General features: G+C 37.2%; 1 protein-coding gene across 1 annotated transcript in view; it reads left to right on the top strand.

The window, feature by feature from the left end:
* The first annotated feature begins 7544 nt into the window (after window positions 1-7544).
* The window catches only part of LOC127646624 (ubiquinol-cytochrome-c reductase complex assembly factor 1), a 40012-nt gene continuing 30929 nt past the window's right edge, over window positions 7545-16627 (top strand). Inside the window, exons 1-4 of the mRNA XM_052130383.1 lie at window positions 7545-7752; window positions 8328-8432; window positions 11853-11960; window positions 16113-16185. Of these exons, the coding sequence (XP_051986343.1) occupies window positions 7678-7752; window positions 8328-8432; window positions 11853-11960; window positions 16113-16185 (361 nt within the window). The 5' untranslated portion in view covers window positions 7545-7677. The remainder of the gene's footprint in view (window positions 7753-8327; window positions 8433-11852; window positions 11961-16112; window positions 16186-16627) is intronic.

The raw sequence follows: 16627 nt of genomic DNA, 5'->3' as shown, positions 1-16627 counted from the left end.
ATGTTTTAATATACAGTATTTTTGTCTATTTTTCCTTATTTTATTATTATTATTATTATTATTTTGTATATTTAAAATCAAAATATATAAAGTAAATATTGTCCTGAACATATTTAAAAAATAATGTCAAGAAGAGTAAAAAATTGCGGTAACACTACAGTAAGGTTCTATTTATTAACATTAGTTAATGTGTTAGATAGCCTGATCTTTTTTGTGTACAGTACATTTATCAAAATACTATTATTCATTGTTTGTTCATGTTAGTTCATAGTGCATTAACTAATGTTAACATTTACAACTTGTAAATAAAAACAAAAATAGTAGTATAATAGAAATATACATTAACAACATTAATAAATGCTGTAATTGTTTATTGCTAGTTCATGTTAACTATTGTGTTAAGTAATGTAAATGAATACAACCTTATTGTAAAGTTTTGCCAAAATTGTTTTGTTGGTACATTATCACTATATTTGCATATTTATTCATTAGGGAGTTGCTAAAGCAACCTACAGTACATTTTATATATTTTATCAGTATTTGTGTTTCCTGGAAATTGAACCAATGACACTGGTGTCTCTGAGTAGGCTATATTTTGTAATATATTTTTAAATTTAAATGTTTAATTCAATTTTTAAAATATACACAGATGAGCCAAAACAATATGGCAGAAGGATGCACTATGGGAAGAAGGCAGGCGGCAGAGGGAGTGTGATGCTCCGAGTAACGTTCTGCTGGGAAACCCTGGGTCCAGCCATTCACGTGGACATCAAATTGGCATGTGCCACCTACCTAAACATTGTTGCAGACCAGTTACACTCCTTCATGGCAGTGGTACTCCCTGATGGCAGTGGCCTCTTTCAGCAGGATAATGCGCCTTTCCATACTGCATACATTGTTCGGGAATGGTTTAAAGAACAGGATGAAGAGTTCAAGGCATTGCCCTGGCCTCCAAATTTCTCAGATCTCAATCCGGTTGAGCACCTTTAGGATGTGCTGGACCAATAAGTCAGATTCACATGTCTTGGTGCCAGATACCACAGGACACCTTCAGGGATCTTGTAGAGGCCATGCCTAGACAGGTTGGCATTGTTTTGGCAGCGCACTGAGGACCAACAGCATATTAGGCAGGTGGTCATAATATTTTGGCTCACCTGTGTATTTCTTTTAGTCATAATGTTTACAACAGATATATTTTGGCAAGGAAAAATGACAAAAGTGATTGGTGTGGTATCCTTGCTGATTGAGCTTTCAGGGTTTCAAGATAATTGCAGCTGTATGAAAAGCCAAATAAAAAAAAATGGAAGTGCACTCCGGACAAGTCAACATTTATAAAAACATGGTGTTCTCTTAAAGCAGACCAAGCTGAAGCAACAGCCTCTTCATGCTTTCATGACTCGTAACTGACTGTGGATACCGTATATTTACATATATTTTGCAGTTCCTGTGTGGTCTGTAAACATTATAGCACAAATGATGCGTTTCTGGGCAATTCAGGACTAAAATAGTGGAGTTAGAAATTTAGAAATATAGAAAAAATGCTTTTTATAGCCTATGTTTCAATTCATTGACTTTGTTGAATGCATTACTGTGTGTTCTATATGGCTGTATAAATAACGTTTGAGCGATAAATAGATGTGCCACATGACCTCGCTTAAAGGTGTAATTTTCTTCAATGTTACAATTTCCTGTCACAGAAACGTTGACTCATATAATGGCGTGAGTTTGGGGCGGGACTATCTGTTTTCCGACCAATGGAAAACAGGGATTTAGCAAACCTGTTTGAAACAGTCATTATATTTGCAAGTCTGTTTTGTGACATTAGTAGCACTGAAAGTACTTGACTTTTACTGCCAAGTTTTAAAATCGACTAAAGGCAGAAACAAGCTAACTTCCGTCTTAACTACTGATATTTGTTGTGTGTGATTCGTTTTTTCCTTGCCTTGTTTCCAACCTTGTCTCCATTCTTTCCTTCATGCCAAATTGACATACCGACAAAATGGTACACACATACAGCACACACTTGACACACTCCGACTCGCTTTCTTTCTTGCTCACACACACAAACCCATGGAATGCCTGAGCAGGATGGCCACCGCACATGGACCGACACCCCTTATTTATAGCTTTCTTTCCCAAAGTTTTTCTCACAGGAACGGGACCGGAGCAGGAATCGAATGTTTCCTCTCCTGTCTTCATCAATCACTCCTTATTAATCCAAACAAGCAGGAGAAAGCAGCCCATAGCTTCACTCGAGGAAAAAGGCCCATTTTGTTTTCTGAAAGAAAATTTTTTCTCATTGAGTCAAGCCAGGATTGAATGACCTCTCTTAAGCAATAGTTGCTTTAAGAGAAGTTAAGGTATAATACTGTGACGGATATGGCAATCCAGGTGAGCAATTGCTGGATAACATTTATGACAAAATGGGCAAAGAGTCAGAATATTATTGGGTTTTTGGTAGCACTTTATAATAAGGTTACATTTGTTAACATTAGTTAATGCATTAGTTATCATGAACTAACAATGAAAAATATATATTTTTACAGTATTTATGGATCTTTGTTAATAAATGACAGTTCATAGTTCATATTAGTTCATAGAGCATTAACTAATGTTAACTTGTACAACTTTTGATTTTAAAAATGTGTTTGTATGTGTTGAATATGAGTGATATTAGATGCAGTCAGCTAATCAGCCATTTTTTTTTACTAACATTTCATTTTGTTAACTAATCTTAACAAATGGAACTTTATTGTAAAGTGTTACCGGGTGTTTTCATAGCTTCATACTGTGAGTCCCACATTTGGTTTTCAACCACTGAAAATGAGTAAAATGTTATACATTTCAAATGAAGACACATTGACAGCCCCCATATCTCTAGGATTTAACCATATAGAGCTTCAAAAATGAAGATACAATAGGAAAGTTAGTTCTGAACCAGAATTTAAAAGAATATTATGATATTTTTAATATTTCTAGAGTTATGGGCACTCCAAAAATTAGCTTTTTCCAATTTTGGACTGACACCATTGGCATATAATGCAACAAGATGTGCTTAAGTCAACTGATTTTAGAAATACACCTATCTATCTCTGTGTAAAAATAAAGCAATGAGGCTTCCACCTCTCTATGTTTTTTTAACTCATAGTTTTTTTCAAAATCTCAGGCGAAAATGGTCATTTTGTCCCCCTCTTCAAAATTATGGATTACTTAAAATATTGGCTTTCATAATGATTTCTGTTTATCACCAGTAACAAAACAATATAAAAAAAAAATGTTAGAGCCGGGACCATCTGGTTGAGTTGAAACAAAATAACCTTATAGAGACTTTAAGGTTGGTTCTTTTGACTTGGACCATGGGCGGGGCTTCCAGTGCTTAAGTCACTGATGTTTTCCATAAATCCCATAATGTTTCATCTTGAAGTGATGTCAGAAGTAGTGCTTTACTTTAATATTTTAACAATACTCCATATGACTCCAGTGGTTTAATCCATGTCTTCTGAAGCAATCTGATTGGTTTTGGGTGAGAACAGACCATAACTCCTTTTCACTGTACGTCTTGCCATTGCAGTCTATAAGCACAATCATGATTTCAAACTCGATTGCTTTTCCTAGTGCTTGATGCATGCGCAGAGCGCTAGATGGTGCTACAGGAAGTGTAATCAAGCTTGAAATCCTGATTGCCAAGGAGACTGCTGATGTCAAGATATATAGTGAAAAATGTGCTATATTTTGGTCTGTTCTCAGCCAAAACCAATTTCTTCAAAAGACATATATTAAACCACTGGAGTCTTTTGGATTACTTTTCTGCTACCTTTCTGTTGTTTTTGGAGCTTAAAAATTTTGGTCACCATTCTTTTGCATAGTGAGGACCTGCGGAGCTGAAATATTCATAAAATATTTGTTTGTGTTCAGCAGATTATATAAAGTTATATTAATCTGGAATGAGGGTGAGTAAATGATGTGGGAAGTTTCATTTTTGGGTGAACAATCACTTTAAGCCACGAGCCAGGACATTTGCAGAACTCTTTTATTAAGACAAGGTGTCGTGAACCTCTTAAACTTTGGAAAAACTAGCTGCTATTCCTTTCTCATAAGCACCTTTTTTAGCCTATTTAAAGCCTGCTATAACGACCGATGGATCAGTGATATAAAACTGTCAATTGTAAACAATGTGCATCGAACAACAGAAAGCAGAACTTTTTTTGTGTGACCAAAGTTAGTGGGACATTTTTAGTTTTACTTTCAGTTTTAAAATTGTACTATATAAGTGGCATCTCACAGATGTATAATTTAATGTAGTCTATTATATTTCTATATTTCATCAAAGGATGGCCCCATATGTTGACTTGGACCACTAAGCAACCACCAAAAAAACACTAGCAACATGCTTCAAACTACTCAGAACAACTTAGCAATCACATAGCAATGCCCTGGCAACAAGCCACAAATATCGGCATGTTCTGCATAGGCAATAACAAATCAAATTTCGTGTCACGAGTTCGAATCCAGGGCGTGCTGAGTGGCTCCAGCCAGGTCACGATTAGTGATTCGCGCTCTCAATGGGGTGCGTGGTAAGTTGTGCGTGAATTCTGGAGAGTAGGATGAGTCTCCACATGCTGTGAGTCTCCGTGGTGTCATGCACGGCGAGCCACGTGATAAGATATGTGGATTGATGGTCTCAGAAGCGGAGACAACTGAGACTTGTCCTCTGCCACCCGGATTGAGGACAGTAACCGTCCCACTATGAGGACCTACTGAGAAAAAGAGGATAAATAATAATAATAATAATAAGTGTAATAAAAAGTGTGTAATTTCTGGTCCACTTGCACACATTACCCCTTTTTTCATTGGTCAGATAGTTGCTATGTTGCTCTGGCCAGAATGCTCAAACAAACAGAGCAAAGTTTTGAAAGCACCACAGTATATTACTTATAGTTGTCTCTGTATTTTAAGATGAAATAGGTTAGCTACAATACCACCTTGTATGGCACCCCTTCTCTTCCTCTCATGCTGTCTGCTGAAGGCGTAAACACACTAGATAAATATTTCATTGGTAAAAATGGTGACATTCTCCTTCCTGGTGACATTAAAGTTAAAACGTCACAGCTTTGAGGAAGAACCTCTCTCATGGCATAAACAGTCATTCAGAAAGCTATGCAAAGATAACTAAAACATTACCTCACCTACACCCTGCTGTGAAAACTTCCCTAGTTCAAAGTGCTCCAGTGTTTTTGGTACATTTTTGTATGTGCCATACAGAGGGAGCTCCATGTTTCATTTTTCTTAATCGATCATGCAGAAGGGGCATTACCTATTTTTGTGATTTTTGGATATGGCCAGGCAGGAAGTCGCCTCGATGCCCGGATGGCTTTGAACAATTTGTGGACGCAGCAATGCGTAGCCTTGCTTACTTTGTGGCCCGGGAACTGTGAAGTAAGGTACTTATTCAACATTAATCTTCTGAGCAGACTTGGGCAACCCATTCGTCATCTTGGATGATTGGAATTCTCTGTTTAGCAGTCTGCCAGCTGAATGCCACTGTCTGACATTGGCAAGCTGTTCACCAGACGCTGTCAGGCTACTCTGTAGTTCATGCTTAAGTTTGTAATGAAGCTGTGTTGTCAAATTAGAATGGCAAAAATGGGCCCAAAGCTTTGCATAGAAGATTTAGAAGAGTGTTAAAATGAAAAATATTTGGACGATATGGCCTTTTTCATGGACGATGCTGATACCAATATCTAAAGAGCGGGGTTATCGTTGACCTATACAATGCCATGATATACAAAATACAACTTCAATGGATAGTTAACCTAACAGCCACTATAAAGTATAGTTAACATAGTTAAGATAATGGCCACATTAAAGTAATCAATATGACTCCAGAGATTAAACCCATATCTTTAAAAGTGATATGATAGGTGTGGGTTAGAAACAGATCAATATTTATGTACTTTTTTTACTAAAATCTCCACTTTCACTTTCACATTTTTTCACACAGAAAGTGAAAGTGGAGATTTATGTTAAATCTGTTTCTCACTCACACCTATTATATCACATCCAAAGATATGGATATAACCACTGGAGTCGTATGGATTACTTTTATGTGGCTATTTTGTGATTTTTGGAGCTTCAAATGTCTAGTCACTATTCATTTGCATTGTAATGAACAACAAATCTGATATTCTAAATCTGGGATGGCATGAGGGTGAGTAACTGATGAAAGAATTTTCATTTTGGGTGAACTATTTCTTTAATAATGACAAATGAGATGTACAAAAAAAATTCTGAGATTACAAACACTGATTTTATACAATATTTACTATATATATACAGTATATATATATATATATATATATATATATATATATATATATATATATATATATATATTACTGTATACATACTTTACAACCTTAGGCAGGTGGTTTTAATGTTGTGGCTGATCGATGTATATATATATATATATATATATATATATATATATATATATATATATATATATATATATACACACACACACACACACAAACATCACCTACCGAACACAATTTATGCCTCTGTTCACCAATGTAGCATTTAATATGATCAAAACATTGTAAATTATTATTAGTGCTTAAAATAACTCTGAAATTTATAGGCTATATGTTTTTAAATTGCCCCATTTTCAAAAACATTACAAATGTCTTTACTGTGTTTAATTTTTCTGTTATTATGAATTGCTACTCGTAAATCCTAAATTGATGGTTGATAACAGCCTGTGCGCTTCCCACTTCTCAAGTGTGGAACCTGGGCGTTATCTTTGATGCTTAGCTGACACTTGATGCACATATTAAAAATATTTCTAAAACTGCCTTTTACCACCTTAGAAACATTGACCGGCTTAGGCCCTTCCTCTCTCAGGCGAATGCAGAAAGGCTTATCCATTCCTTTATTACCTCTAGGCTGGACTACTGTAATGCCCTCTTTTCAGGTCTACCAGCAAAATCCATAAATAGGCTTCAGTATATTCAGAACTCTGCTGCTTGTGTTCTTACTTACACTTCTCTATGTCAACACATTAGCCCTGTGCTCTTGCAGTTGCATTGGATTCCCATCAATGCATGTATTGATTTTCAAACTCTAACGTATAGCAGTTCATGGGATAGCACCAGTGTATCTTTGACACATTGTTGCACTTTATACTCCCTTTCATCCTCTCCATTCTGCTAACTCACTTGCTCTTCAGCAGCCCTCCAGCAAACTTAAATCTATGGGGGAAAGAGCTTTCTCCTTCAGCTGTGGAATGCTCTTCCTTTTTCCATTAGAAATGCCCCCTGGATTGTTTGAAGAATTTGCTTAAGACTTATTTGTTTGAGGGAGTCTTTTATGAACTTGATTGTTTTGTTTTTATGTTTATATTTTAATATTGTAGCACTTTGAGTGTAAGAAAGTCGCATTATAAATAAATGTATTATTATTACTAACTTTTATAACGAATTGTCATCATGCATCGGAACTATATTCCACACGTCTGCTTTCCACACGGACGTTTTTAATGGCGGGACAGATTCTTTTGACATTGCTGTGAAGGGGGAGGGACGAACACAAACAGTTACACAACGTGTTGGAAAATATTTATTACTGATTCTAGCCTTACAGTCACAATACTTTATTATTGTGACTTTAAGCGGAATCATGTATCGGCGACCGCTGCAGTCCGCCGTTAGACATATATTAAATGCGTCAGCATCGAGAGCTGTCCTCGGAAAGGTAGGTTATACCCACATAAAGCTGATAATATCACTTAAGTGGCTTTTATTGTGGTTATTTTAAGTTTATCCTGATTTATTTAAGTGATAACTGGCTTTATATGGTGGTTTAGATGCATGATTTACATCGTGAAAGTCCTGTTTTTTGAAATTGTACAACATAATGATAGGCAACAGTCCTATACATTCTGACCTATATACATCAGAGGTATGTTCTGTAAATATGTATGTGATAACTGTACATGTTTTTTTTTTTTTTTTTTTACTGTATATCTCACTTGGTTGCTGTAAATGATGCTTGATTATGCATGATTAAGTATATATATATTTTTTTTATTAATATTGCTATGGCAAGCTGTCACAATGTTGTGCCATAAATCTTTAAAGCCTGAATCATACCTATAATGTAAATTGGTATTTCATAACATTTGCATCCTTTCACACATCTTAATCAGTTTGTTTAGTAGTCACATTAAGTTCAATTCAGGGATACATAGGAGTCTGAACCACCATTTGTTTCATTTCAATGACTATAAACTAGATTGGAAAACACTTGTCATGTTTTTGTTTCCCTAGGCCATTGAACAAGATGTGTGTCAGATCAGGGCTTCAGTGGCTTGCCGGATGACCGCAGACGTCTCCAATCTCTCACAATGCCGAGCTCTTCACAGCACGAGCGGGGTGTGTGCCCGTTAGTGTTTGATGACTTTTGACCTTTTCAGAGCAGTATGGCTGGGCTGACCTCAATACCAGTTGTTGTTGTTTTTAAAGGCATTCATAAGGAATGCATGTAGTTGGGCACAATTAATATTTTTGGAAAAACAAGCTCAAAATAAGGGACTTGCCTCAACCAAAATATACAAAAATTCCATTAATAGTTTTTTCCTCATGTGGGGTAATTTTCAGAATAGAAATTATAACAAGCGAACAATACAATTAGCCTATATTCAATTGTAAATGGTCTGCACTTATATAGTGCCTTTTTATTAACCTTAGAGGTTACCAAAGCGCTTTACACTGTGTTCCATTCACACACACATTCACACTCATACACCAATGGCGGCAGAGCTGCCATACAAGGCGCTAGCCTGCCATTGGAAGCAACTTTGGGTTCAGTGTCTTGCCCAAGGACACTTCGGCATGTGGAGTCAACCCTGCAATTAGCGGCCAACCCACTCTACCACCTGAGCCACAGCCGCTCATACATTACATTATTAAATAATGTCTTTTCAATAAATATATCCTTAATATTAAATAACCCCATACCCCCCCCCCCCACCCAAAGGCCCATAGGTATACAAAGACATATAGGTTTACAGATTGCATTATGAGTCACAGCAGTAGTATTCATTTTATTCATAGTTGAAGAAAAAACACTGAATAGTTCACCCAAAAATGAAAATTTGCTGATAATATATTCACCCTCAGGTCATCCAAGATGTACATGACCTTCTCTCTTCATCAGAACAGGATTTAAGATTTTTAGGATTTCAGCTTCATCCAATGCAAGTGAATGGACACCAATTTTTGACGGTCCAGAAAGCCCACTTAGTCAGCATCAAAGTAACCACAAGGCTCCAGTCGATCAAGTAATGTCTCCTGAAGTGAATCGATACATTTGCGTGAAAAACTAATCGCTAATTAAAACTTTATTAACCTAAAAACAAATCACTTCCTGTAAACACTCAATGCCTCTCTGTGTTCTTGCGTGATGTCGTCACATATGCGCTTCCACGTGAAAATTCAGAAGTTCTGCTCTGTTTACCACTTTAAAGTTAAAGAGTTTTAATTAGTGATTTGTTTTCACAAAAACGTATTGATTAACTTCATAAGACATTACTTGATCGGCTGGAGTTATGTGGATTACTTTGATGCTGCCTAAATATGCTTTTTGGACCATCAAAAATTGGTGTGCATTCAATTGCATTGGATGAAGCTATAAACGGGATACTTTCCTAAAAATCTTAAATCCTTTTCTCATGAAGAAAGAAGGTCATATACATCTTGGATGGCCTGAGGTGAGTAAATTATCAGCAAATTAAAATTTTGGGGTGAACTATTCCTTTAAGGTCCTTATTTATAAAAAAAAGTGATACAAAGTCATAGATGCTGCAATATACACTGATCAGCCACAACTTTAGAACCACTGACAGATGAAGTGAATAACATTTATTATCTCGTTACAATGGCACCTGTCAAGGGGTGGGATAAATTAGGCAGCAAGTGAACTGTCAGTTCTGGAATTTCATGTGTTGGAAGCAGGAAAAATGGGCAAGCGTAAGGATCTGAGCAACTTTGACAAGGGCCAAATTGTGATGGCTAGATGACTGGGTCAGAGGATCTCCAAAATGTCAGGTCTTGTGGGATGTTCCCAGTATTCAGTGGTTAGTGCCTACCAAAAGTGGTCCAAAGAAGGACAACCATTGAACCGGCGACAGGGTCATGGGCACCCAGGGCTCATTGATGCACGTGGGGAGCGAAGGCTAGCCCGTCTGGTCCGATCCCGTAGAAGAGCTACTGTTGCACAAATTGCTGAAAAACGTAATGCTGGCCATGATAGAACGGTGTCAGAACACAAAGTGCAATACAGCTTGCTGCGTATGTTGCTGTGTAGCCGCAGACCTGTTAGGTGCTCATGCTGACCCCTGTTCACTGCTGAAAACGTCTACAATGGGCACATGACCATCAGAACTGGACTGTGGAGCACTGGAAGAAGGTGGCCTGGTCTGATATGAGGTTTTCTTTTTTTTTTCATTTGGATGGCTGGGTGCATGTGTAACTGTAGAAGAGATGGCAACAGAGTGCACTAAGGGAAGAATGCAGGGCGTGTGATGATCTGGGCAATGTTCTCCTGGGAAACCTCGGGTCCTGGCATTTATGTAGGCATTTACTTTGACACGTACCACCTACCTAAAGATTGTTGCAGACCACGTACACCCCTTCATGGCAACGGTATTCCCTGATGGCAGTGGCCTCTTTCAGCAGGATAATTCGCCCTGATACACTTCAAAAATTGTTCAGGTATGGTTTTAGGAATATGATAATGAGTTTAAGGTGTTGACTTGACCTCCAATTTCCCAAGATCTCTATCTGATTGAGCATCTATGGGATGTGCTATGGAACAACAATTCTGATCCATGGAGGCCCAACCTCTGCAAATTATAGGACTTAAAGGATCTGCTGCTAACGTCTTGGTGCCAGATACCACAGGACAGCTTCAGAGGTCTTGTGGAGTCCATTCCTCGACCGGTCAGAGCTGTTTTGGTGGCACAAGGGGGACCTACATGATATTAGGCAGGTGGTTTTAATGTGGCTGATCGGTGTGTATATATTTTGTGAAGAGAACCCACATAAGATTAAAAGCAAAAATGCAGCAATATGGAATACATAATGATGTAGTATGTTCCTGGAAAGATCAAAAAGTTTTTAAAAAGGAAATGCTAGGCAGTGATGTAGCAATATCTTATACATCTTAAGAGAATTCATATGAGAAAAGATGTTTCCGTTTTTAAGACATTTTATGCAAATAAATTGCACGTCCTCAATGCTGGATCAGGATTTCTTCCTGAAGTTACTTCATAGTTTTATGTTGGTGGTCAAAACAGATTTCTGTGCTTCAGTGCCAACAATTGCATTGGTTTTGGTGATGGCAGTAGCTCCCAACACGTGATCCTAATCTCATATTTTACTGGTCTGCTTTTTCCAAAAGCATTGTAAGCTTAAGTAGATCGTAGAAACTTTTGGCGCCAACGGTCTCTGCGATCAACTTAAGCTTGCAATGCTTTTGGGAAATGCAGCTCTGGTCATTTCATTGCTGGGTTGAATGGGGAAAAAAATAGACACACCAAAAATAAAAAATAAAACCTTGATTTGTTGGCATGCAAATGTTTGCTCTCAGTGAGAATGGCTTTATAGGAGTTGATTGTTTCTAATCAATATCTTCATAGTGCTAGAGATCGTGATTTGGTGAGAAAATGCCTTTATATGCCTTATATGCCTTATCTGTCTGTGTATATCTTCATTTTGCTCTAGATGCCCATATGTGTATGCCATTGTTTTATATAGCCCTAATAGCAAATGTTTTCCATAATCTTCTTCCAGCTCTGTACGGTTAAAGAGACCCCACAGGCCACAGAAGAAGAGGTGGGGGCCTTCACCAAACTGATTGAGGCCATAGGCTTCACCGGACCACTCAAATACAACAAATGGGTAAACTTCAACTCCTGTACATTTATTTTGAAGGAAAAGTTCAGCCACAAATGAACATTCTGTCATTATTTACTCATGTCTTTACAAAACTTTGTCATTTTTGAATGTATCACTCTTTGGTTGTATGGAAAAGAGCATTTTATATACACTCACCTAAAGGATTATTAGGAACACCTGTTCAATTTCTCATTAATGCAATTATCTAATCAACCAATCACATGGCAGTTGCTTCAATGCATATAGGGGTGTGGTCCTGGTCAAGACAATCTCCTGAACTCCAAACTGAATGTCAGAATGGGAAAGAAAGGTGATTTAAGCAATTTTGAGCGTGGCATGGTTGTTGGTGCCAGACGGGCCGGTCTGAGTATTTCACAATCTGCTCAGTTACTGGGATTTTCATGCACAACCATTTCTAGGGTTTACAAAGAATGGTGTGAAAAGGGAAAAACATCCAGTATGCGGATGTTCTGTGGGCGAAAATGCCTTGTTGATGCTAGAGTTCAGAGGAAAATGGGCCTGATTCAAGCTGATAGAAGAGCAGCTTTGCCTGAAATAACCACTCGTTACAACCGAGGTATGCAGCAAAGCATTTGTGAAGCCACAACACGCACAACCTTGAGGCGGATTGGCTACAACAGCAGAAGACCCCACCGGGTACCACTTATCTCCACTACAAATAGGAAAAAGAGGCTACAATTTGCAAGAGCTCACCAAAATTGGACAGTTGAAGACTGGAAAAATGTTGCCTGGTCTGATGAGTCTTGATTTCTGTTGAGACATTCAGATGGTAGAGTCAGAATTTGGCGTAAACAGAATGAGAACATTGATCCATCATGCCTTGTTACCACTGTGCAGGCTGGTGGTGGTGTAATGTTGTGGGGGATGTTTTCTTGGCACACTTTAGGCCCCTTAGTGCCAATTGGGCATCGTTTAAATGCCACGGGCTACCTGAGCATTGTTTCTGACCATGTCCATCCCTTTATGGCCACCATGTACCCATCCTCTGATGGCTACTTCCAGCAGGATAATGCACCATGTCACAAAGCTCGAATCATTTCAAATTAGTTTCTTGAACATGACAATGAGTTCACTGTACTAAAATGGCCCCCACAGTCACCAGATCTCAACCCAATAGAGCATCTTTGGGATGTGGTGGAACGGGAGCTTCGTGCCCTGGATGTGCATCCCACAAATCTCCATCAACTGCAGGATGCTATCCTATCAATATGGGCCAACATTTCTAAAGAATGCTTTCAGCACCTTATTGAATCAATGCCATGTAGAATTAAGGCAGTTCTGAAGGCGAAAGGGGGTCAAACACAGTATTAGTATGGTGTTCCTAATAATCCTTTAGGTGAGTGTGTGTATATATATATATATATATATATATATATATATATATATATATATATATATTTATAAAATATATTTTTTTATTTAAAGAAGCTTCATACTGCTCTTTTCCATACAATCAAAGAGTGACATATTCAAAAAGGACCATGTCAGAGACATGGTGCTTTAGGTAGTTCTTATGACATACAAGAGCTATTGGATCACGGAGACCTAGCATCAAGTCTTTCCTGAGTCATGTCCTCATCCAACTCTCCCCTCTTACCCTCAACGTCCTGTCTCTCCTAACTTGTGCTCAATATTCCAACGCTATTAAAGCTGGATGGTAGCCTGGTGTGATGAAAATTAACTTATATGTGCATTTGCATTATTCAGACTTGCAACAAACAAAATTCAGGAAGCATTGGGATAGGGTTGATGTCAGTCTCTCCAAGCGATATTGGTTCTTGTGTGTTTCATTACCAATAGTGACCATCCAAGTCTGAATATGCAGAGGTGTAAATTAGATTTTGGAACTATGGAACATTTTCAGACTTGCCGTGCATCAGTCGTTTGGGCTACTTTTATGGTGCAATTATAATTCTTTTTTTGTCCATTTTGGAGCTGAAAGACCTTTGTCATTATATTGTTATTGTATCAAAACATTTGTCGTCCTGAGGGGCAAATAGGGATGCACCGATGCATTGTCTGCCTATATGTATCGGCCAATTATTGACCAAATGAAAACCATTGGCATATCAGTAATAAGCATGAAAATACAGATTGGGAAAAAACTAAATAAATAAGTGTTCCAGTGTAACCTGGAATTTTGCTCTGCAGTTTTCCAGTCATTGAAAAGTCATGCAAAATTAGAAAAATACCTAAATGTCCTGGAAAATAATATTTGTCCTTTTAAAATATTTCAGTGTAATAAAACAATTTGACTGTTCCGTTACATGTACAAAACAATTGTAACAATCGGGACTCCGAATAGGAGTCAATTACACAATTTCGTATAATTGTATCACTGCCGGCGGCTGCGCATTGTGAAACAACATCACCGGTTAATGGTGCTTACACCCTCATGATTATTACAGCAGCGGCTAATCGTGTGCTTGGCTATAGCAGCGCGTGCACAGTGAGAAGCGGCACTTGTGAAACTTCTCATTCTTAAACAAACTGAATGGCCTTGTACATGTACCGGCTGACTGAATGAGGGGGGCATGTTGTTAATTTACGTCAGCATAGGCATGTGAGTCTACCTTGTTCATCAGGTAGAGAAAAGGACAGAAGAGCTTTTAATGTGTAAAAGTGACTGATGTTTATACATGTTGAATTTTTTCACATGTCTTGCTTCAGTGCTGCCAAATACATTAAAGTCTATGGAGTGAATAGCTCCAACTTCACACGAAAGTGTTTTTGCCTCACTGAATGTCTTTGAGAGTACAATGCTACAATAAATATTTTAAAATTATCCAAATTTATGAAGAGATATTGAATATCTCATAATTTATTTTAATTACCTTATTGTTTCAGAGTATCCAGAGACCCCAGTTATTTAACTACAGTAATTGCATAAAAAAAAAGAAAACAATAAGACCTAAACGAGTCCTCTTTTTCGCCGCTCCGTGACACTTTCTGTAACGCTTGTCATGTGAAGAGCAAAGCGCCGCTTGACTCTGTCTTCTATTCTAGTCATAAAAATAGCATTAGCAATAAAAATGCAGAATGTCACAGAATATGACCTATTTGGATGAAAATTTATATTTGAATATACAATTAATCAAATTAAAATTTGTATATGTCCTAGTTTGATAATTAAACTAAAGTGTCTGATTTAATTGAATAAATAAATAATCAGCAAGTGATGCAAGCTTCCAAATGAATGTCTAGATCTGGAGGTGAGAAACATCCATCAAAAACACCAAAATAAAAGCTTGATTTTTGGATAAATGGACTTGTTTTATATTAAATATAACACTTAAAAAATATAATGGAAATTTGTGCCTTGAAATGAGTCGGGACCCTGATTAATTAGTAACACACTTTGTAAAAACTCTGTGAATTCAAATGCATGATCCAGAAATAATAACCACAATATGTAGAAGGTTTGGCAATCCTAAGAACATTTCATATTTCATTTTTATTCTGTCTTGTTCTTACATTTAATGCAGAAAAATGCCATAAATGGCGCACTTTCCTACATCATGTAGCCTATAGGAAAGAATGAAACAAACCAGCAGACTTTGACTTTTGAGGTATTGAAAATTAGATATACTTTAAATGATTTTTTTGGAACAGCGAAAAGCATTTGTACCTCTTTATATAACAGTGATCTGATGACAAAATAAGTTAAGTGGCAAAATATCAGTATTGTTATCGGTTATCCCTTGAGGAAATTGGTTTATTCAGCTGACACTTTTGAAAATATTTTGTAACTAATTCGAACCAGTCTTTATCGAAATAGATTTGAAAAATATTTCTTAGTTTTTTTTCACAATTTGGTTTTGCCATAAAAATTGCCATGGAAGGTGGCATGACTTTAAATCACAAATATACAAACACACTTTGCTGGGATGATTTTAAAAACATCTACCAGGGCCAAACTTTTTGTAATCCGAGCTGACCATTCATACTGGATACTTCATTCATACTTGAGCATGTCTGTCCTATTATGTGGCATATGCTTGGCATGCTAGACCAGATTGAAAACATGCAAACTGTGGTGTCTTGATTGATTTCATCCTTTCTTTCTTTTGGTCACACCGGATGGAGTGGCTTTTTGATCATGTGTGTCACAAATGTCTCTCTCTTCTTTTGCAGAAAATTAAGATAGCTGCTTTGCGCATGTACACATGCTGCGTTGAAAGAATCAACTATGACGAATTCTTTGAAAGTAAGTATTTTTTCTGAGTGCGAGAAGTTTAGGTATCTTTCACAGTGGACAAAGAGTGGGAAAAGAAAGCAGATTTGCATTTGCTGAATATATTTTTAGTGTTTGCAAGTTATCAAAAGAGTTAGTTGGAAGATTTAGGTTTGGCGATAAGCCGCATAAGATCCGTTTTGCCACTCTAATGACACTCGGCACATTTGTTTTCACTCAACTGTTTATGGGAATCAACAAACAACTCAACACCATTTTTTTATGTGAAGGTAACTGAATGATTATTTAAACATATGAAACTAGATATGCAAATAATGGTAAGAAGACCAATCGTAATTCACTATGCAAATATTACGGTTACGTCATCGCTGTATTACATTTTAAATGCTAAACATTCTGTTAATGTTTGTCAGCAGGATATTTTCAAATTTAAAGTCTCCATGAAATCACAGAG

The sequence above is a fragment of the Xyrauchen texanus genome, chromosome 7, assembly GCF_025860055.1.
Source record: "Xyrauchen texanus isolate HMW12.3.18 chromosome 7, RBS_HiC_50CHRs, whole genome shotgun sequence".
NCBI lineage: Eukaryota > Metazoa > Chordata > Actinopteri > Cypriniformes > Catostomidae > Xyrauchen > Xyrauchen texanus.
The sequence above is the reverse complement of the archived record's forward strand: the minus strand, read 5'-3'. Positions and strand labels throughout refer to the sequence as shown.